At 42.9% G+C, this 22,953-nt stretch overlaps 1 protein-coding gene across 1 annotated transcript; it reads left to right on the forward strand.

The window, feature by feature from the left end:
- The first annotated feature begins 957 nt into the window (after positions 1-957).
- FAM174A (family with sequence similarity 174 member A) lies at positions 958-19,512 on the forward strand. Its single transcript, XM_084833801.1, has 3 exons — positions 958-1,451; positions 12,159-12,293; positions 18,907-19,512. The coding sequence occupies exons 1-3, from the start codon at positions 1,081-1,083 to the stop codon at positions 18,908-18,910; spliced, it is 510 nt and encodes a 169-aa protein (XP_084689927.1). The 5' UTR covers positions 958-1,080; the 3' UTR covers positions 18,911-19,512.
- The last annotated feature ends 3,441 nt before the right edge of the window (positions 19,513-22,953 follow it).

Here is a 22,953-nt window from a genome sequence, read left to right on the forward strand (position 1 = left end):
GGCGCAATCCTATGTATGTTTAGACAGAAAAAAAAGTCCATGGTGGCTGAGAATACTGGAAATGGTAGGGCTTTCTCTGTTTAAACATGCATAAGATTCTGCCCTTAAAATGGTAAAGAACAGAATTAAAAAAAACCTGCTTGAAGAGATGGTGATGGTGAGTTTATTTTCCTGCTCAGTTTTATTACCACTACAGTCAAGTCACTTTTTTTATCCCCACCCCACCCGCTTCTCAAAACCATGGTGGGTACTGTAGATATTTAAAAAGGTAAAGGTGTCCCCAACCAGTCGTGTCTTAGTGGTTAAGATGCTGAACCGCAGACTGGAAGGTCGGCAGGACAGCAGTTCAAGACCCCAGTGCTGCGTGACGGAGTGAGCTCCCATCTTCAGTCCCAGCTTCTGCCAACCTAGCAGTTCGAAAGCAAGAAATTGCAAGTAGATAAATAGGTACCGCCTCGGAGGGAAAGGTAACTGTAGATGTTTAGGAACTTGTAGAATTCGCCCAAGTCTCTATTCCCCCTCTGCAAAATGGAAACGTGCCGATTCTTTCGGGGGGGGGGGGTGATTGTGTGTATACCCGTAGCAAACAAAAAACGGGGGGGGGGAGAGAAAGGGGCGTGAGAAGACTGAATGCGAATTTTGTGCCGACCCCTGGAAATCCTCTGGCAGGCCCTGCCGGCCAAAACAGTCCCCACCGCTCTCAGGTACTATGCGTAACCCAGGCTCCCCCAGCCTGGTGCCCTCCAGAGGTGTTGGACTACAATTCCCAGCATCCCACCAGTCCGCTGGAGTTCTGGTGCAACACACCTGGAGGGCGCCGAAGATACCCCCACCCAAGGGCGCCTCTCGTTTCGGGCTGCGCGCCCCTTCCCCGAGGCGCCCCGACGCAGAAGAAACGAGGAGCGGGGGGAGGGCGGGGAAGTATCGCGCATGCGTCCGGCTCCGCCCTCGCCACGTGACGTTAGCTGGGGCGAGGGGGCGGGGACAGAAGCCTCGTCGCGTCGCTCGGCGTCCATGGCAGCGCCTTCGGCGGCCGAACGGATGGGGGCTCCCGCTTAGGCCAGGCTAGGGCGGGGAGCGATGCGGCGGGCGTCGCCGCTGCCGCCCCCTCTGTCGCTCTTGCCGGGGCTGCTTCTGGTGGCCGCGCTGTGCGGGGAAGGCGCTGCTGCTCTGGTTCCCCGCCCGGACCCCGGCGCCACGACGCCACCCCCGCCGCCTTCGCACTCCGCGCGGTCGGGCCCCGGCGACGTGCCCGCGGCCACCCCGGTCGGCACTGGCGCTCCCGACGGCGGCGACGCGGCGCGGGACAGCAATGCGAGTAGCAGCAGCAGCAGCCTGGCTGCCGGGCCTGCCCCGCATGAGGCCTACCAGCCCATGACCCAGCGCGCCCTCTCGGTGCTCGTCCTGGCCAGCGCCGCCCTCATCGTCTACTTCGTCATCCGGACCGTGCGGTGAGCGGTGCTGCGGCCTTTATTGTTCCTCCTGGGAAGATTTGGGAGCGACGCCGCCCCCCACGAGGCTGCAGCTCAAAGTTTGCATGCGCATTGTCCTGTGGGGAAACTTGAGGGGGCGATTGGCTTCTGTCTCCTTTTTCTGGGCCTGTTACTTCTGTCACCGGCCCATGGGCCGGTCCCCCCACCTGACCCCACGCCGCCCCCGGTCAACTGCAGCAATGTTCTGTGTTTGCCTTGTCATTGCCTTACCTCAGCCTTCCTCAACCTGGCCCCCTCCAGATGTTTTGGACTACAGCTCTTATAATCTCTGCGCACTGGCTGTGCTGACTAGGGCTGGGACTGATGGAAGTTGCAGGCGAAAGTATCTGGAGGGCACCCAGTTGGAGAAGGCTGCCTTACTTGTGGAAGGTAGTTTCCCTGTGCACATACTTGATTTGGACAATGCAATCAAGATTTTACTCCAGGTGAAAGAGTATTTAGCTGAATATAATTCACAGATTAGATTAGTCTATCATTCCTTTATCTTTGTCCCTTTGGTAAGAAGTCATCTGAATTTAAAGCAGACTGCAAGCTTCTGAGTTAAAATCAGTGGGTTGCATCCAGTCTAAGGGCGCAATCCTACTCAGGTTTAGACAGAAAAACAAAACAAAACCCAGAATTTCCTAGCCAGCATTTCCGTCTAAACATGTGTAGGATTGTGCCCCTAGTCATACGTGGAGCAAACCCATTGAAATCAGTGGGACTTAAGGTTGTCATAGTTAACTTTAGCCCCATTTATATCAGTGGATCTATTTTGTTGTTGTTCAGTTGTGTCCGACTCTTCGTGACCCCATGGACCATAGCACGCCAGGCCTTCCTGTCCTGCGCTCTCTCCCGGAGTGTGCTCAAGTCCATATTCATTGCATCAGTGATGCTATCTAGCCATCTCATCCTCTGCCTTCCCCTTCTCCTTTTGCCTTCCGTCTTTCCCAGCATCAGGGTCTTTTCCAGTGAGTTTTCTCTTCGCATTAGGTGGCCAAAATACTTGAGCTTCAGCTTCAGTATCTGTCCTTCCAATGAGCAGTCAAAGTTGATTTCCTTTAGGATGGACTGATTTGACCTCCTTGCAGTCCAGGGCACTCGTAAGAGTCTTCTCCAGCACCACAGTTCAAAAGCATCAATTCTTCAGCGCTCAGCCTTCCTGATAGTCCAGCTCTCACAGCCATACATTACTAGTGGGAAAACCATAGCTTTGATTAGACGAACCTTTGTCGGCAAGGTGATGTCTCTGCTTCTTACTATGCTGTCTAGGTTTGCCATAGCTTTCCTCCCAAGGAGCAAAGCGTCTTTTAATTTCATGGCTACAGTCTGTGGTGATCTTGGAGCCCAAGAAAGTAAAATCTGTCACTGCTTCCATTTCTTCCCCTTCTGTATGCCAGGAAGTGATAGGGACAGATGCCATGATTTTAGGTTTTTTTAATGTTGACTTTCAAACCAGCTTTTGCACTCTCCACTTTCACCCTCAAAAAGAGGCTCTTTAGATCCTCTTTGCTTTCTGCCATTAGGGTGGTATCGTCTGCGTATCTGAGGTTGTTGATAATTCTCCCGGCAATCTTAATTCCGACCTGTGATTCATCCAACCCAGCGTTTCTCGTGATGTACTCTGCATATAAATTAAATAAGCAGGGTGACAATATACAGCCTTGTCGTACTCCTTTCCCAATTTTGAACCAATCGGTTGTTCCATGTCTGGTTCTTACTGTTGCTTCTTGACCCTCGTACAGGTTTCTCAGGAGACAGGTAAGGTGGTCTGGTACTCCCATCTCTTTAAGAATTTGCCACAGTTTGTTGTGATCCACACAATCAAAGGCTTTAGCCATTTAGTCAATGAAGCAGAAATAGATGTTTTCTGGAATTCTCTTGCTTTTTCCATGATCCAGCGAATGTTGGCAATTTGATCTCTAGTTCCTCTGCCTCTTCGAAACCCAGCTTGTACTTCCGGTATTTCTCGGTTCACATACTGCTGAAGCTTAGCTTGTAGGATTTTGAGCATCACCTTGCTGGCATGTGAAATGAGTGCTATTGTGCGGTAGTTTGAACACTCTTTGGCATTGTCTTTCTTTGGAATTGGAATGTAAAGTGACCTTTTCCAGTCTTGTGGCCACTGTTGAGTATTCCAAATTCGTTGGCATATTGAGTGCAGCACTTCAACATCATCATCTTTTAGGATTTTAAATAGCTCAGCTGGAGTACTGTCATCTCTCCTAGCTTTATTGTTACTAATGCTTCCTAAGGCCCACTTGACTTCACTCTCGAGGATGTCCGGCTCAAGTTCAATGACCGTGCTATCATGGCTTTCAGGGACATTCAGATCTTTCCTGTATAGTTCTTCTGTGTATTCTTTCCACCTCTTCTTAATCTCTGCTGCTTCTGTTAGGTCCCTGCCTTCTTGGTCCTTCATCATGCCCGTCTTTGCACAAAACGTTCCCTTGAGATCTCAGATTTTCTTGAAGAGATCTCTAGCCTTTCCCATTCTGTTGTTTTCCTCAGTTTCATTGCATTGTTCATTTAAGAAGGCCTTCTTGTCTCTCCTTGCTATTCTCTGGAACTCTACATTCAGTTGGACGTATCTTCCCCTTTCTCCCTTGCTTTTCGCTTGCCTTCTTTCCTCAGCCACTTGTAAAGCCTCATCAGACAGCCACTTGGCTTTCTTGCATTTCTTTTTCTTTGGGATGGATTGAGTTGCTGCCTCCTGAACAATGTTACGGACCTCCGTCCATAGTTTCTCAGGCACTCTGTCTATGAGGTCTGATACCTTACATGTATTCCTCACCTCCACTGTATATTCATAAGGGATATGATTTAGGTCATACCTGAATGGTTTAGTGGTTTTCCCTACGTTCTTCAATTTAAGCCGAAATTTTGCTAAAAGAAGCTCATGATCTGAGCCACAGTCAGCTCCAGGTCTTGTTTTGACTGACTGTATAGAGCGTCTCCATCTTTGGCTGCAAAGGACATAATCAATCTGATTTCGATATTGACCATCTGGTGATGTCCATGTGTAGAGTCGCCTCTTGTGCTGTTGGAAAAGAGTGTTTGCTATGATTAGCGTGTTCTCTTGGCAAAACTCTATTAGCTTTTGTCCTGCTTCATTTTGTACACCAAGGCCATGCCTGCCTGTTATCCCGGTGATTTCTTGACTTCCTACTTTAGCATTCCAATCCCCTATGATGAAGAGGACATCTTTTTTTGGTGTTAGCTCTAGAAGGTGTTGTAGGTCTTCATAGAACCGATCAACCTCAGCTTCTTCGGCATCAGTGGTTGGGGCATAGACTTGAATTACTGTGATGTTGAATGGTTTGCCTTAGATTTGTACTGAGATCATTCTATCATTTTTGAGATTGTACCGCAGTACTGCTTTTCCCACCCTTTTGTTGACTCTGAGTGCTACTCCATTTCTTCTAAGGGATTCTTGCCCACAGTAGTAGATACTATGGTCACCTGAATTAAATTTGCCCGTGCTTGTCCATTTTAGTTTGCTGATTCCCAAGATGTCAATGTTCAATCTTGCCATCTCATGTTTGACCACCTCCAGCTTACCTTGATTCATTGATCTGACATTCCAGGTTCCTAAACAATATTGTTCTTTACCGCATCGGACTTTCTTTTTACCACCAGACACATCCACAGCTGAGTGTCCTTTCGGCTTTGGCCCAGCCACTTCCCTCTTTCTGGCGCTACTTGGAAATTCCCTCTGCTCTTCCCCAGTAGTATATTGGACACCTTCCGACCTGAGGGGCTCATCTTCCGGTGTCGTATCTTTTAGCCTTGTGATACGTTCCATGGGGTTTTCTTGGCAAGAATACTGGAGTGGGTTGCCATTTCTTTCTCCAGTGGACCACATTTTGTCAGAACTCTCTGCCATGACCTGTCCGTCTTGGGTGGCCCTGCACGGCATAGCTTATGGCTTCACTGAGTTACGCAAGCCCTTTCGCCACAACAAGGCAATGATCCACGAAGGGGGGATCTATTTTAAGTGTGACTAAAGCTTTGCTCCAATAGTGTCATTCCACCAGCAGAGTGGAAACTGGTGGCGGAATGGATTGTCCCTCACCCCTGCATGCCTCCCCAAATTTGCTTTGGAGGGTTGAAGGACCCCCGTAGCAGATTTGAGGGTGTGCAGGGGGAAGGAGAGGAAGTGGAAACCCCATTGCCCAAGTAGGTCTGCTCACCTATTGTATTTGAGCCAACATCTGGAACCTGCTCAATTGTATGATTCAGTCCAGTGCTTTTGGTTTACTCCAGCATTCTTAGGGTTGCCATGTCACAATGTTACAGGGATAGTAGAAGCCACAGTTAGCTAAATTCCTTTCATATAGATTGTAGGCCATTACAAAAAAAACTTGTGGCACAGTAAAGACAACTGGTTTTAGTTTGCAAATAAACTTTCATGGACTACATGCATCTGAACTAGTGGGCGTCTTTAGTAGGCAGACAGATAGTGATACAAAGATGCATAGGTATATATGGAAAATGGAAAGGAAAAAATGCTAAAATAAGGGCTAGGATGTTGGACTGTAGGTCTGATTAAGGAGAGCTCTTGTATTCTGGTATTAAGCTGTATTTACTATTAAAGAATATACTTTCTCAAGGGGATGTAGTTGAAAGGTCAGTTACATCACAGGAATACCATTTTGTATTAACTTGAAGCTACAGATTGTCTAAATAGAGGGTTGGATCCAGATAAACATACGTGAAATGGGGCTGGTGGAAGCTGCCCCCCCTGCCCCCAGGAGACCCCCATCTCCTGAAAGGATTCAGGAGGGATCTCAGCCTTCCTCCAATGGGATCTGAGCTAGCGGAGACCGACCAAGAAAGAGATCTTGGGATTATGGTGGACAACTCAAATGAAAATGTCAACCGAATGTGTAGCCATTGTAAAAAAGGCAAACTCCATGTTAGGCATATTAGAAAAGGAATTGAGAATAAAGCTGCTAATATCATACTGCCCTTATACAAATCTATGATGAGACCACACTTGGAATACTGTGTCTAGTTCTAGTCACCACACTTAAAAAAACATTTTCTTGTAAGGCTGGAAAAAGTACAGAACAGGGCAACTAAAGTGATCAAGGGGCAGGAGCATCTCCCCCATGAGAGAACGTTACATCAGCTGGGATTGTTTAGTTTGGAAAAAAGCTAAACAAAGATGTATGCATAGTGTGGAGAATGGGGATAGGGAGACATCTTTCTCTCAAAATACTAGAACCCAGGGTCATCCTATGAATCTGATTGGTGGGAGATTCAGGACAGATGAAAGGAAGTACTTCTTCACACAGCGCATCGTTAAACCATAGAATTCTCTACCACAGGATGTAGTGATGGCCACCAATTTGGATGGCTTTTAAAGGGGGTTAGACAAATTCCTGGAGGAAAGGCTATCAATGGCTACTAGTCTTGATGGCTGTGTGCTACCTCCAGTACTAGAGGCAGTGATCCTGTGTACACCAGTTGCTGGGGAACATGGATGGGAGAGTGCTGTTGCGCTTGTGTCCTGCTTGTGGGTTCCTGGTTGACAGCTGGTTGGCCACTGTGTGAACAGAATGCTGAGCTAGATGGTCTGATCTAGCATGGCTCTTCTTATGTTCTTATCCCTCCAAGGCTCTGTCGAATGCCATGGGCTGAGGCACAGGGGACTGAGTGGGGATGGGGAAGATTTTGTGTGCTGGAGCTTCTCTTTATGGAGGTTGTCTTTGCCCAATTTTCAGGCCCCCCCTTCCCCGAAGTCCCCTGACCCATGGAGGAAAGTTTTCAGGAGGCTGCTGAGAGGAAGAGGGATGGGGAAGTCAGCTGCCACCAAACCTGTTCTGCATGTGTTAATCTGGATCCAAACCCAAATACACAGAATATGTTTCAGTATAAAATCATCCCAGATAGACCTTAAAATGACACTACTATAAAATTTTTGAAAAAGCTTTTTGAATGTTATCTGGCATACATATTGGTATAAAATCTGCATCTTGTGAATTCATTCAAGGAGTGTGTTCACCTTCAAAGAATAACTATTTACTGAAAATAGGATGCTTAAAATGAAGGTGTTGCTTTATTGTTTCACCTTATTTTTCTGTATCATGAACTAGCGCAGGGAAGAAAATATTAAAGAGTTTATTTTTTTCTTTCCATAACTGGCAAATGTTTCTTTAGTGAAATGTGAATCTTATGCTGATTAACATTTTTAGAGTGAATTTCATAAATGCTTGAACTGCTGTTCTGCATTTGGCCCTCATCAAAACTAGTAAATGATACATTTGTACTGCAGCCTTTCACACAAATCATTCTATTTGTAAAAAGCATCTCTAAAGAACTATTGACAAAAATGTTGAACTATATTTAAAATATCCAGCTTTATATGCTTAGACAATAACAACATTAATAGATCAGAGCCCTCTTTCTATCCTATGCCCTGCTGGCAAGAGCCAGGCAGGGTGGGAGGAGGAGATATTTGTTTATTTATTTATTTCATTTCTATACCGCCCAATAGCCGAAGCTCTCTGGGCGGTTCACAAAAATAAAAACCAAACAGCCCACAATAAAACAATGTAAAATATATAGAACATTAAAACCACAATATAACAATACAACCACAATAAAACCTAGCAGCAGTGCAGGAGTTTAAAATACAAATTTAAAACAGCAAAGCTACAAGTTTAGAAAGCTAAAATGCTAAAATGCCTGGGAAAATAAAAAGGTCTTCACCTTGCGCCGAAAAGAATACAATGTAGGTGCCAGGCGAACCTCACCAGGGAGCTCATTCCAGAGCCAGGGTGCCACAGCAGAAAAAGCCTTCCTCCTAGTAGCCACCCGCCTCACTTCCTTTGGCAGGGGCTCACAGAGAAGGGCCGCTGATGATGATCTTAAGGTCCGGGCAGGCACATATGGGAGGAGGCAATCCTTCAGATAACCTGGCCCCAAGCTGTTAAGGGCTTTGAATGTTAATACCAGCACTTTGAATCGGGCCCGGAAATGGACTGGCAGCCAGTGCAGCTGGAAAAGTACTGGCGTAATATGAGCTCGCAGGCCAGTCCCTGTTAACAATCTTGCTGCCCTATTTTGGACCAACTGAAGTTTCTGGACCGTTTTCAAATGCAGCCCCACGTATAACGCATTGCAGTAATCCAGACGAGAAGTTATCAGAGCATGGATAACTGTAGCTAGGCTATCTCTGTCCAGATAAGGGTGTAGTTGGTATACCAGCCTAAGCTGATAAAAAGTGCTCCATGCCACTGAGTTCACCTGTGCCTCAAGTGACAGTTCTGGATCCAAGAGCACCCCCAAACTACGAACGTGATCCTTTAGGGGGGGTGCAACCCCCTCCAGAACAGGCTGAATATCACCTAGCTGGGCAGACAAACCACCCACTAACAGTACCTCCATCTTGTCTGGATTGAGTTTCAGTTTATTGGCCCTCATCCAGTCCATTACCGTGCCCAGGCACTGATTCAGAACAGCCACTGCCTCACCTGGTTTTGATGAGAAAGAGAGGTAATGCTGGGTGTTATCTGCATATTGATGGCACTTTAGCCCACACCTCCGGATAACCTCCCCCAGCGGTTTCATGTAGATGTTAAACAGCATAGGGGATAAAATAGAGCCCTGTGGAACCCCATGGCACAATTGCCATGGCACAGAACAATAATCCCCCAGCACCACCTTCTGGAATCGGCCATCCAAGTAGGAGAGGAACCACTGTAGTGCAGTGCCTCCAACTCCCAACCCTGACAACCTATCCAGAAGGATACCATGGTCAATGGTATCGAAAGATGTTGCCTCCCATGGCTCTTTAAAAATAAAGCTCTCTGCTTAGATGAGCCTCTGAACCTGACTACCTGACTTACCTTGTTGGCAGAGATGGCAATGCAGAGGCCACAGGATCCTGGCTTTTCCTCTCTGTCTCCACTGGAATTCCCCCTTTGTGACCTCTGTGAGTTCACTGTTGTGACTTTGGAACAGCAATGCAGTGCTTCCCATGGCGGCAGTGAGGGGGAGGGGGTAAGGATCCAATCTGATTCTGCTTCCCGAGATCTACAGCCTTAGGAGGGGGGATCCAACATATCCTATGGTCCCTGGGACACTCTCAGGTACCATAGGACTGCTCTATATGCAATATTGATATACTGGGTCAATATAATATTATACAGTGTAGAAATAAGTTTCATACATAAGATGACAATTAGTGCAAAACAAAGCAATACAACCCTACAGCTTGTTCTGTAGGAGCTCTACAATTACATTATAGTGCCCCCTTTAAAGTAGTCACTTTAGAAAAGGAGTTATGTCAGATTACTCTTTCATGAAGAATGTACTGGCTTCTTTGGTCTAGTAATGTTCTTTTTAACATGTGTTTCATAATGTGTAAAATGGAAATAGCAGCGCACCTCACTTGGCTATTGTGTGTTGATCAATGAATGCCCAACATATTTGTAGTATGAGCCTGTTAGTTTTCATTCAGAAGTAAGTTCAGTTGGAATTATTCCTCAGTAGCTGTTCATAGGATTGCAATCTTAAAATGTTAACGTTTAATAATGTAACGGTATCCTAAGTGTTTCCCTATCATACGTTTCCTGCAGTGACCGACCACAAACAAGATGTTTGTGACATGCCTTTGGTAGTTGGAATTTATTGGCACATCTTCATATAGGTGCATTTAGGTAGCAGCAAGATATTGTATAGTCTGAGTGCAAATCAGCTGCTATGTTAAGAAAATGTAACCAGTTAAACTGCTTTTTCATGATCTTGGAAGCTAAGCCGGGTCAGCTCTGGTTAGTACCTGGATGGGAGACTGCCTGGGAATCAGGCTTCCTGCGTTGAGCAAGGGGTTGGACTCAATGGTCTTGTAGGCCCCTGATTGTGGTGGAGGCAGCACATCCCTGATTCCATTTTGTATTCTAGGCTTCCACAGCTAAGAGATTAAGATCTAGCATGACTGAATGCAGGGCAATTCATGGTGTAATTATTCCATATATTTTTACCAAGTAAACTAAAATTTGATGGTATCAATGTACAAATCAGTGCAACCATTCAGTATAAAAATACTAACCATCCCATAGAAAATATTTTCCACCTGCATTTACCCATATCTGTCAATGTCTGATTGTTGAGGTGGGCGCTCCGTTTGCACATGCAAATTGTAAGATAACAATGCTTTATACAAATGGCCTTGGTTGATATTAACTTTTATTCCTGCTTCTGAAGTGTGTGTATTTATTTTTAAAATTTATAAACTGCACCTTCATCCCAGTGAGGATTTCAGGGTGATGTACATAAAGATGAAACATTCAATATGATAAAAACAACTTAGAATCTAAAGAGCTGTGCTATAAAACTGTAGGATATAAGAAACTATTTCAACCAACTGAAAACAATTCAAGTTTAAATTAATTTTTTTCCCCTCCAGAGTTAACAATTTGAAGAGAAATATGAGTGCAGATACAGTGGGGGGAAAAGAGGCAGGGGAGTAGTAACTGGAGGTCATTAGATGGAAGCACAGAAGCTCTGTCGCCTGAACATGTGGAACCTCCCACAGATTTACTCAGGAATTTTTGAAGTAATCCTCTTTTTGTATAAAATCAACAAACATGCTTCTCTTTCAAAAGTACAGCTCTTGATTCTTAGGAATACAAATTATACACTATAACACCATTTTTACATGCTATTTTAAGGCTGTCATGTTCTTAATATGAATGTCTTGACTTAAAGACATAATGTAAAACATCATTTTGAAAAAACGGTGTGTTTGTTTTCCTGTGATGGCTTAGTTGCAGTTGCTGCTTGCATATTTTGTCAGTGGCATTTTGAATTGACTTGGAGACATGACACTTAGGCAGTTTGCTTAAAGGTACATCATATTTTTACGTTTTCACAGTGACTGGTTCACGTGACCAAGGAAGAAAATAAGCCACTGTAGTTTATTTTCCTGCCCCACGTGTGCCTGCTGCACCCCACAGAATTACCATAATCACCCTTGCTAGGTACATTTTGCTGGGTCGTCTGAACCCAGCAAGGTGTGTGTGTGAATGGGTTTACAAACCACCACAGAACCCAAGGCTTGTTCTAGGGTTGTGGGGTGGTTTATAAAATTCCCCCACTCTCGCTGGGTTTGGACAGTACAATAAATTGTGCCCGGTGAGGGTAATTCTGTGGTGTGCGAGTGGCACACACAGGGTGGGAAAGAATGCTACAGTGGCTTATTTTCCTTCCCCAATCGTGTGAACCCACCCAGTGTTGTTATACCATATTTTTTGCAACTTGGATTTTTCAACAATGTGAAGCATCCTCCACATCTACATATTTGCTATAGTTTTGTCTTTGGCATGCCCCATACGTGTTTTAACACATTTATGACCTGTTGTAATGTGTGTAGGAGTTGAAGCCTGTTTAGATTTGTGTGGCTTACAGGTAGATTAAGGCAAAATGTCGAAGGCAAGATTGTCGACTGTTGGTTGAGTAATACCTTACTGAAGCAACAGAAAGTTCTATTATATATTCACATTGCTTCCTTGTTAGTCTAGACTGCTCTACTTTTTGATAGGGTTTTTTTTTTTTTTCCTTCCCTGCTCAGGTACTATATTTTCATTTTGGACTCAGTGAGAGTGCATATCTTCTAATTCTTATCTTTATTAGTTTGATTCAGTCCAGCCTTAACATTTTGTAACTTACACTTTTCAGACTTAGACGAAGAAACAGAAAGACACGGAGGTATGGAGTTCTGGACACAAACATCGAAAATACAGAGCTGACTCCATTAGAGCAAGATGATGAAGACGATGATACAACACTGTTTGATGCAAATCATCCTCGAAGGTTGGTAGCCAGATTCAGGAGTTACTTCTTGTAGTAGGAGGGTATTTGACAACCAAGCACAGACAAGTTTAATTCTTCATCTGTTGATGAGTGGATGTTTTGAGTGACAAGTGCACATAGTAACCTACTTCTAGAAATGCCTCTCTGGCTAAAAGCACTGGTGACATCTTCTCAGAGCATTCAGAGTGACAGTTGGCTTACCTACTGCATGCGGCTTCTCTTCCCCCAGTCACTAGCATTAGAAAAGAAGCAAATAATTATACCAAAACATATAATCGCAAATCTAAAATCTTTGCCTTTTAATTTAGGCACCAATATTTTGTACTCCTTGTTTTATAGAAATATCAAGTTGCAAATCAGACAGTCTACTTTATATGACACTGTTTTAGTGTTGTGTGCATTTGACTATTTTTATTCTCATATTTGCTATTTTTATGTTCCTGTTGTAGTCAAGCCATGCTGCATATCAGGCTTTCTTAAAGCTGTTATGCTCCAGAAATAATAATGAAGCTAATTAATTAAGGTGTTTATGCTTGTATGATATTCTTCATTGTATTTCATTTCCTAAATAGGAGCAGTGATAGTCTCTCAGGTAGCATAGGTCAGCTTTGTGTGTTGTACGCTAACTCAGTTTATTGTGGCTTGGGATTTGACTTGTACCAACTAAGTTTTGAAATGTAGATGTAGAGCTATGTTGACACTAACTACCTCCTGGGTTCTTTGAGATTAATTTTTTATTAGACCAGTGTCAATGACTTTCTCATGTCTTCTGTATAAAATTAAAACCCTTAAACTTAAAATGTTAATGCATTTTCAAAAATGTGAAAATGTCCATTCAGCAAAACTAAAATGCATTTGCCTTAAAAGGCAGTTAAAACCTTTAAAATTATTAAACTGGTCTCTCTAGCAGGTAGTATGTGTTTTGCTGGGCACCATACTTCCCAGTCAGATGTTGAACACAGTTCACAGTATACATATCAAGGAGAATGGGAGTTGTGAATGATGATTCAGTGGATATTGCACTAGAGTATTTCATGGCAAATTTTACCTGTAATTGAGTTTCGTTACTAAAAGTACATAAGGATATAGCATCAAATAAGGCTGCTACTTGATTTAATGTAAAATGTGGCTCTTAATCTACTATCCCTTTTAGCCACCTCTACTAAAATTACACAATAAAGGCAAAAAATATAGACTGACTACTCTGTTTGGATGACATGATAATCCACAGTGGGTTGTCGTGTTGTCTGTTGGGATTTTTTTGACCCATGATGGTTTATTTGTCCAAAATAACCCATGCAGATAACCCATGGTCTGCAGTGGGGCTTATTTAACAGACCGTGGGTTATCGTGTTGTCTGGTGGTCACCATGGGTTATTTTGGCTGGTTGCAGAGCTGTGCATGGTAAAAAAAAGGAGTGGTCAAAACCACCGCTGCTCTGCTCATTGCTGCTGTGCAGGCTGGGTTGAGGGTTACAGATTACTAAAGTGCGTTAGCGATCTATAGCCCTCAGCCTATTTTCCCCCACAGTTATAGCTAGAATACAGGCTGGGCTGAGAGGTATAGATCGCTAAAGTGCTTTAGCGATCAAGCAGAAATGTGCATGCACACACCCCTTAGCCATGGCTGGAATACAGGCTTGTCATAATGACAAGCCTGAATTCCAGCCGGGGAGGAGGTGCATTTTCACTTCATCACTAAAGCATTTTAACAGTCTATAGCCCTCAGCCCAGCCTGTATTTCAGCAGTGACTCTGGGGCGAAAATGTGCATTTTTGCTTGATCCCTTTAGCGATCTATAGACCTCAGAGGACTTTGTATTCCAGGCATGGCGGTGTGTGTTGTGTGTGTGCACGCGCTTTTTGCTTGATCGCTTTAGCAGTCTATAGACCTCATAGGAGTCTGTCTTTCAGCAATGGTTCTTTGGGGGTGGGGTGAATGGGCAAGGGTTTATTTGTGCCCCCCCTTTTTGTTGCACCATGTTTTTGCTCCTTTCTGGGTAATGGCACAGGGTTTTGATAGTGGATCGGGTGTCTCCTGACTAGGAGAGGCTGTGTGTCACGTTTGGTCCCGATCCTGCAACCCCCCAAGAATTTATAGCCACCACTCCCTTTTTGCTGCGCTTGGGAATTTTGCTGCTTGGTGAGTGATTGTGCAAAGGTGAAACAGAACCACTGCTCAGGCGAGAGGACTGCAGCAGGACAAGGGGCGGTGGGGGCGTGTGTGTGTGAGTCAAATTACACACAGTAGCTTAATAAGCTACTCACAGTTGCTTATTAGCCTGGTCGTGTTGTGGGACATTGTGGACTTTATAAAAAATAAGCTACTTATTAAGCCACCATGGGTTATCAAGACATCCGAGTGTGGCCTGTGTCTAAATCTAATGCTTGGAACTAGTGCATGACATAACATCTTTAATAAAAATTTCAGATAAATGAATTTCTTGTTGAAAATTAGTTGCAATATAGTTCTGTGTTGACAAAAATGAGGAAATATCGAATCAAATATGCTCAATATTAGAAGCACAACAACAATCTGTTCATTGTTGATATAAATACAGCTCATTTTCCCTGGGGAAGGCACAGTGCAATAATAGAACTTTTATGGCTGTATTTTGGCCTCTGTTTTCTCAACAAAATTGGGCAATCTTTTTCAGGTCTCTCTCCAGAATATAACTAACTTGCTTGAATGCTCTGTTTTCCCATTACTTCTAATACATGCTGCCTCATTTCCTAATTTGAAAGTACTTTATAAAGCTAATTGGCATTTGTGGTTCTCTCTACTTTTATAAACATGGAGACTGTTTCACATTTAGAAATGGTCCCAACATTAAGGTATTTATCTCATAACTTACAGATCAAATATGCAGTGGCCTTTTCTTTTTTTAAAAAAGTGTGTGCTATTCTGACTTGAGTGTATTTACTTTTTGTAACACTCTTGCATGTGCATGCTGTTGCTGTACTATGCTCACGTCACTTCCAAGTCTAGGAATCCTGACAGATCACATGCTACAATGCAGCCACATGTAATATTAGCCTGACAGCTGTTTCTCTGTTACAAAGCATCCTTGGAAGAAGGTGACTTGCAAAGAGAAGTGACGGTGGTGCTTAACCCGTCTCCAAGCAGCCACTCTTTTCCTGAAATTCCCATTCCTGAGCTGCTTTATCTTTCAAAGATGGGGTTGGAACCCCTACAGATGGGAAAAAGCAACTTGAGGGAGGCATCTACAGGGGGGAAGCAGCTATCAGATAAAGGGTTAAGTGTGTGCAACTTCTCTGTTGCAGATCTCCTCCCATGGTTACTTTGTAGCAGAGAAGCAGGCATCCGGCTAGTTCTGTGATTGTGTTACTGAATATAGTTTGACCCACAGAATGCACAATACATCAGTGCAATAGGTGTGAAACTATTTGACTGTTAATTGTTTCAGCTAAGGAACTATTAACAGAGGTCTGGAGAATTGTGTCCAGCAACTCCAGATTTCTCATTGAGCTATAGTTTCTAGAGATGCTTAGACAGAAATCATGGTGAGCCATTTTTAAACCAGCTAAAATTTCTACCAGCCTGGCAAACGAAGCAAGGCATTTATATATGGGAATTTGTAAGACTTCCACGTACAATAGTTAGCATATAATATAACCTCATTATTTCCTCTTGGATATTACGCCAAAGATTGCGTTAAATTTTAGACTAATTTCATAGGTTTCAGTTGTGCTGAAGCGATAGAGCTTGCCAATTGATAACATGGGATCAAGATTAGCAAGATAATTACAATTCACTTTCTCATATATTAATTTCTCTTGACTAACAGTCTAATCCCTAAACATGCTGTGTTGTCTATTTGCTTGGGATGGGATGCATGAAGTACTGTGCCAGCAGAATGGCATAAGGCAATGTGTCGTGTTCAGTCAGGTATTTTTTATGCATGTAGATTTGGGATCAAGATTCCACATGTATATGTTATACAGCACATCTTTGGATTTCATTTTATGAACTGGGAATTATCCACTTTCTTAGGTTAGTTGCTTGGCATTCATTATAATATTGGTATGTGGCACAGTTTACCACAAATGAGTAATCACATGCAGGAGATCACATGTAATTTCCTAGCTTTATCATTAAGGTAAGAATGCAGGTTATTTTGCTATTGATCTTTTTTATATGAAAAAATAAATTTCTTATTGAATCACACTTGTCCTACATTCAGTTCTTACTTCATAACATGGTTTTCTGTATAAGGACCTAATTCTCACTGAAAACTAAATCTGCATCTGGGCTTGTACCGCTGCAAGTGGGGCTCATATGGTTCCATACTCTATACCAAAAAAAAATAGCTCCATATAATATACTGCATATTAACTGGGTATAAGAAGAAGAGTTCTAAGTTTGCCTCCTCCCTGACATGCCAATTTTCTAGGGAGGGAATATTTGTGCCTGGAAGAACAGTGTCATGGAAGTACCTACTTCTGGTATGAAGCAGTAGATCCTAAGTACAGATATACTACCTCAGTAAGAACTAGACTTCTGTTTCCCCCTGTTTAATGGTTTACATTTCCAAAATGTGTGTAACAGCGTTCACACTTGGTTAGATCCAATGCTGTTGTTCCAAACACAGAAGCAGTTCTGTCAAGGGGGGGGGGGCTTTCCCCTTCCCCCCTGCAGCCTCCCCACGCATCCTCAAAATCTGCTCTGAAAGGCTGGGAAACCCTGTGGTGCAGATTTTCAGGTGGCGCAGAGAGCTGCAGAGTTGAGCAGAGAGGAAGAAAGTCCCATTCTGCTATTGGACATCTGCTAGTACAAGATTGGACTTATCCTAATGACAGATGTTGCAAGCAGTATAGGCAAGATTATGACGTATTTCACTTATCTGCTTATAAGGCAGAGATTCTAGTACCTATTACTTCAAATATGTAAACAAGAGATGAATACTGCATCACACTGAGAATTTTCCACTTAGGCAATTCTGTAAAGAAATCTGCAGCATTGAAAAGTCTAAAAATACAAAACAAATGGAACCCTTCTTCAGGTGTGTCTTTATATACAGTAATGTGGGATAAAACAGTTGATACTACATTGAGACATGTCAGTAGCAAACAGTTCTAAAGCAGCGCAGACAACTCTATATGCTATGAACATGAAAATGTAAATGTCCACAAAAATTCTCTTCTGCAAGGCCACAAATAATATACATGTTGAAGTAAAGGAAATACTTGAGAAATGGAGTTTGCTACCTGAGTTTCTTTACAAGATGGCTGTAAATGCAACTTAAACAATTTCTAACAACCAAGGATGACTTTATTGGACTGCATGTATCCCACAAGTAATAGGTGTGTGTAGTATGGATAAAGTATGCTCTAAACCAGACTGTAGTCCAAAATGAACTGTTGAGTGGTCTGAATCCTGTTGACCTGGTACTGCATGAAAAGATGGAACTAATAATGCTTGGATTGTTTTTGCAGAAGGGGGTGGAGTAGGCAGTGAGAAAGAGATTGGTTTAAAGGACAGTAGTTTGCTGGCAAAAGAAGTCAGAAATGTGAGTGGAGATTTGAGTATTATGCAGTTGCTCAGAGCCATTTCTATAGATAGTTGTGTCAACTTTTTTAATTTGAGGACAATTAAAATTATTGGTAGTATCCTATTGTGCCCATATGCTTGTGGGATCCACCACTTGCACTTCTGGGCTTCTGTGGTTCTGAAAATAACCTGAAACGAGTGAAAACGCTCATTTCTGGAACAGGGCGAGTCAGCGGAGCTCACAGAAAGAAGCTCTGCTGATCTGTCCTGATTTGGAAATAAGTGTTTTCAGTCATTTAATTTTAGAAGCGTTTACCCTCATTTCCAAGGTTATTTTTCAGAAGTGAGTCCCATGAGCGCAACGGAACCAGTGGAGGCGGAGCAGCCCCAGGAGTCCTAACTCACTAATTACATTGCTTAAAGTCAGAAACAACCGGGACAAAAAGCTTTGAGTTTTACATTTGAATACACTGTTGTGGTAACGAGACTCAAATCAGTTAAAGCAGAATACTTGTACTTTGGAATAAAACTTTTCTAAACATAGGCAGATGCGCGTATTGGTTAGTGTCGGTGTTTAACAGGTGGAGATTGGTGTCACTTGCCTATCACAAAAAGTCTGTCACCACTCTAAGTGTGGGAGGAAATTGTTCTGATCCAGAGCTGTAGTGGGAGAGGAGCTGCAGTGTTAGGGTTTAAGGCCCTGCATCTGGAGCTGCAGGCTGGAGGCTGCTTGAGGAGCCCACCTGCCCTGACCAAATTAAACAAGGAACATTTTCCCTTCCCCTTGCTGTCCCTTCAGAGAGAATGGATTCCTTATTCTGTGGAGGCTCAGCCTTTGTGAGGTAGGAAGAGTGGCTGTTTAGTAAATGTAGAGGTTAGTTTTCATCCTATTATGGGTTTGGCAGTCTTTGAACTGAGCTTTTGGGTAGCACAGGAACCCAATATTTTAAATGCTGGGAATATTCTAAGATACTGAATAATGTGAAATCCTATTGTTGCTTTTAATTGGAGTGTGGGGACTTGATTTGGAAATATTTCGCTGCATTAAAAGCTTTCAGTTGAATAGCTTATATTTAAAGAAATTTCTTTTTCTTTTTTTGTAGATAAGTATGTGCCTTTTGGGAAAAGATTTCAATCGTGGAGCAACAAAAGAAGGCTATTCAGAAGGAATAAGAAGCCAATATCAGGGTTGGGGCTATTTAAATGATATATATTATGGCATCCTTAGTTTGTTGCAATAAATGCTAACATTTTACTGTACCTTTTGTATATACAGAAATATTTTAAGTTGAGAACCTATGGATATAGTGCACTAAATTTCAGACCTATTTTGAACAGGGTATTTTCTGCTTATGTTTTCTGTATTGAGGTCTCCCCTTCTGAAATACATTTGTGGGTTTCTTGTCCATTTTTTTTTTAATTGTCAAGCGTGGTAATTTATTTGTGCAGCTAATTCAGCCTTCTCAAACCTGGTGCCCTGCAGATGTTTTGGACTACAACTCCGAGCATTCCTGATGATTGGCTGAGGCTGATGGGAGTTCAAGTCGAAAATATCTGGAGGATACCAAGTTAGGAAAGGCTCAGCTAGTCTTTCATTTAATAGAGATCTTGCCAATTCTAACTACCCATCTGTCTGAGGAGTATTTTTTTGTGAACTGGATGTGCACTATACATCTGTGTGAGTGATGCAAATAAATGTTTACAGTATTCCTAACAGTCATCACTTGTTTTCTGTATCTTGTGTTGAGTGTTATGACTTGGGACAGCAGGAAATATGCTGATGCTAAAGGCTTATTGTGAAGCTGTTCCTGATGTTCTTCCATTGGCTGAGTTTACAAGTGAAGTCACCCTGACAATGATAATTCCCAAAACTTGGAAGTGTTTTAAAAATGCGAATTACTCCTAAGGACAAAAACAGTCAGATTTCAAAAGCAGGTTTCGATGGATGTAGCTCAGGCGATGGGGTTCAAAGACCAGGCAAAATGTTGACAAGTACTTCATTTTGGTATTTGGTACCATATAATTAATTTGGTTCCATATGTTCTGCAATATAAATGGGTGAGTTATTTTCTCTACATCTTAAAAAAATATTCCCAGCACATGATTTAGAACTTTGCTTTGTGTTAAACAACGTACATACGTGGCCACCAGCTGCTGAAGCTGAAATAGCAGACATCATTTCATTGATACTCAAAGGGTAGGGCTCCCAGAGCAAATAGAATCTGTGGGGAAGTATTTAAGGAAAATGTAAATTTGTGGGTGTCTTTATTATGTTGAATTTTGGACTATGTTAATTTGTCAGGAATTATCCTAACTGTTTTGAATTGAAGTATAATTGTTGCCATATATAAAAAGAGCAATAGATCTTCCCCATCGAATTACTGGTCTATCAGCTTGATTGATATTGTTAATAAAATATATGCTAGGTATGTCTTTGATGACTGAGTCACAGAAAATATTTTCCTGTTCAAGCACAAAGCATCCACAAGGCAGGGATCACATGACCAGGCTTTTTGCTTAGTCCTTCCATACCGGCTCCTCCTCTCCAGTCACTTCCCTGCCTTCTCCCAGGACAAAGCTTTCCCTCATTGCTCTTTCACTCTACTGCTTACCTCACTAGGGTCTTACTTTTCCAGTCTCCTTTACCTTCTTCATTCTTTTTGTTTGCTCTGTTTATTCGTTCAGTTGCTTCTGACTCTTCGTGACTTCATGGACCAGCCCATGCCAGAGCTTCCTGTCCGTCCTATATTTACATAATTTTTCCCTTGTTGTTTCTGTCTTCTTCCTTTCTGCTCCTGGGCTGGCCCCTTTACAAGGTAGAAAGTCCACTGGGGTGGCACAAAAATTTTATACTCTTCCACAGAGAATCATGGATTTTTTAAAGTTGCCTGTGGTAGATGCCCCTGTGGTAGCTTTTTTGTTGGGAGCCATAGCCCCAAAGGATGGGGACTGTCCTTCGAGAGATCCGGGGGGTGGGTGAATGTTCTGAGTTTGCTCTTACGAGAGTGCATGAAGCTTGCACTCAGGGCCTCATCCACATCCTCTTCCTTTGTGAGGGTCTCCCTTTCTTGGATGGAGGACCTCTTGGACAAAAAGGATCTGGATAGGGCCACTCTTTACTGTGGCCTAGTAAAATTATATAAGTCCTGTGCCTTCATAACCGATGCTACACAGCATGGTCCATCACCACAACTGCAATGGCAAGACTTTCACTGTGGTTATGTCATTGGAATGTCGATACATACCCCAGGGGGAATTTGGCCATGGCCACATTTCATTTAATTCATCTCTTCCGGGAGGAGGTCTTGAAGGATATTCTGGTTGAGATGAAAGACAAGAAAAAGGCCTTGTCCACTATGCCAAAAAAAGAGGAAAAAAACATCCTCCAAGCCCTTTTCTTTTCATTCCGGTAAGCCTTCCAGTTTCATCCCTCTTTCACTCCCATAACTTTTAAGAACTTCACATCAGCCTGGTCTAAATCTCGATGCCAAGCCTGAAACCAGAATCCCTCTGCTCGTAGAATGAACCTGGCCGTCCAGCAGTTTAGACAACCTAGTGTCGCAGTTAGGAGGGAGATTCCATTCTCTCAGCTTGAGAGAACATAGCTTCAGTTCAGTGCACCCTAAAAACCATAAAACATGGATGCTTAATAGAATTTGTGGCTCTTGCAAAACCAAAATGTCTCCCACCCCAGCTTCTCACTTCAAAGAGAAGCAGGCCATCATCTCATAAGCAATCAACCATCTGCTCCAAATCAGGGCTGTCAAGACTGTTCCCTCACTAGAAAAATTCTCAGGGGTAGTATACTCAGTATTTTTCATTGTTCCCAACTTGGGGGGAGGGGGGAGACACTGGAGGGCCATCCTGGACTTTAAGTACCATCCTTAAGTACATCAACAAATTTGTGGTGTCCCAAAAGTTTAGAATGGAAACCCTCCAGACCATGCAAGAGGCTTTGCAAAAAAAAAAAAAAAAAAATCCATGGCCTCATTAGACCTTATGGAGGCTTATTTACATGTTCTCGGCAGAAAGACAACCGCATTTGAGATAGCCTGGCTTCCTATGAAGTTCCAGGACCTGGGAGCAGCCACAGAAAAGGCTCTCTTTTACATTCCAGCAAAATCTTCCCTGATACTGGTGGAACAATATCTTAGCTGCAATCAGCAGTTCCAAGCAAATTATCTTCTTCAGCCACATCCCTTAACAAAATTATCAGTGGTTTTAAGGATACGGTGCACTGAATTACCAAGGATATTTCACAAATAACTTCTTTCAGAAAAACTTGTCTCGGCGATCTCAGCATGTATACATAAAATTGGCTTTTTATTGTCTGCACCTCAAAACAGATATTTTCACTATCTGAGTAGATTTGACTGAGCTGATGAGTCATATACCACTGGTAAGGTAATTTATAATCATTCTCCTTTATTTTAATACATGGAAAGAAGGCTGGGTGCAAGGAACCATCTAGTCAATCATGCCTCCCCTGTTGCTGTCTCCAATTGGAATAATAGCAACTTTGAAAGATGGCTGTAAAAGAAAATGTTAAAAAAAATAACTCTTGTACAATGAAAAATGTTATCAAAGTGGTGGTAATAATGAGGTTGGAACTAGGCTTTTTATGCCATGGGTTGGCATACAAGTCAGTTGACTGCCTTTCACATATCAAATATTCCAGGAATGCCACTATGTTTAGGGCTGCTTTTTAATTTCATTTTGATTAATTTGCTAGCAAGGCCAGGAGTGAGAGAAGCTTGCCCCCTATTTATTTGAAGAATTTTTATCCCGCTTGTCAGCAAGAAAAGAAAAGAAAAAGGCATACATCATGGCATACATACAGTTTATACAAGCCAGACAATCCCTGCCTGCAGGCTTACCATCTAAAAAGACATAACACCAAAGGAAAAAGGGATGGGCAGGGAAGAAGGAAAAATGCAAGTGGTCTTTCAGCACGGCTGGTGAAATGGCCCTGGTTCCCTCATCTCCTGCTGCAGCCTGCTGGAATGACTGCTGCTGCTTTTATCCCTGCAGAAGTCTGTGAACTGAGTAGCTCAGTAGAGCTTCGTCTCCTGCCTACCTGTCATAACTGTAGGCAAACGGACACAAACTGTCATCAGTAGGAAAGTCCAAAACCTAGTAAGTAAAATGTC

The sequence above is a fragment of the Heloderma suspectum genome, chromosome 2, assembly GCF_057233095.1.
Source record: "Heloderma suspectum isolate Gila_16-S chromosome 2, 16-S_ref, whole genome shotgun sequence".
NCBI classification, from domain to species: Eukaryota; Metazoa; Chordata; class Lepidosauria; order Squamata; family Helodermatidae; genus Heloderma; species Heloderma suspectum.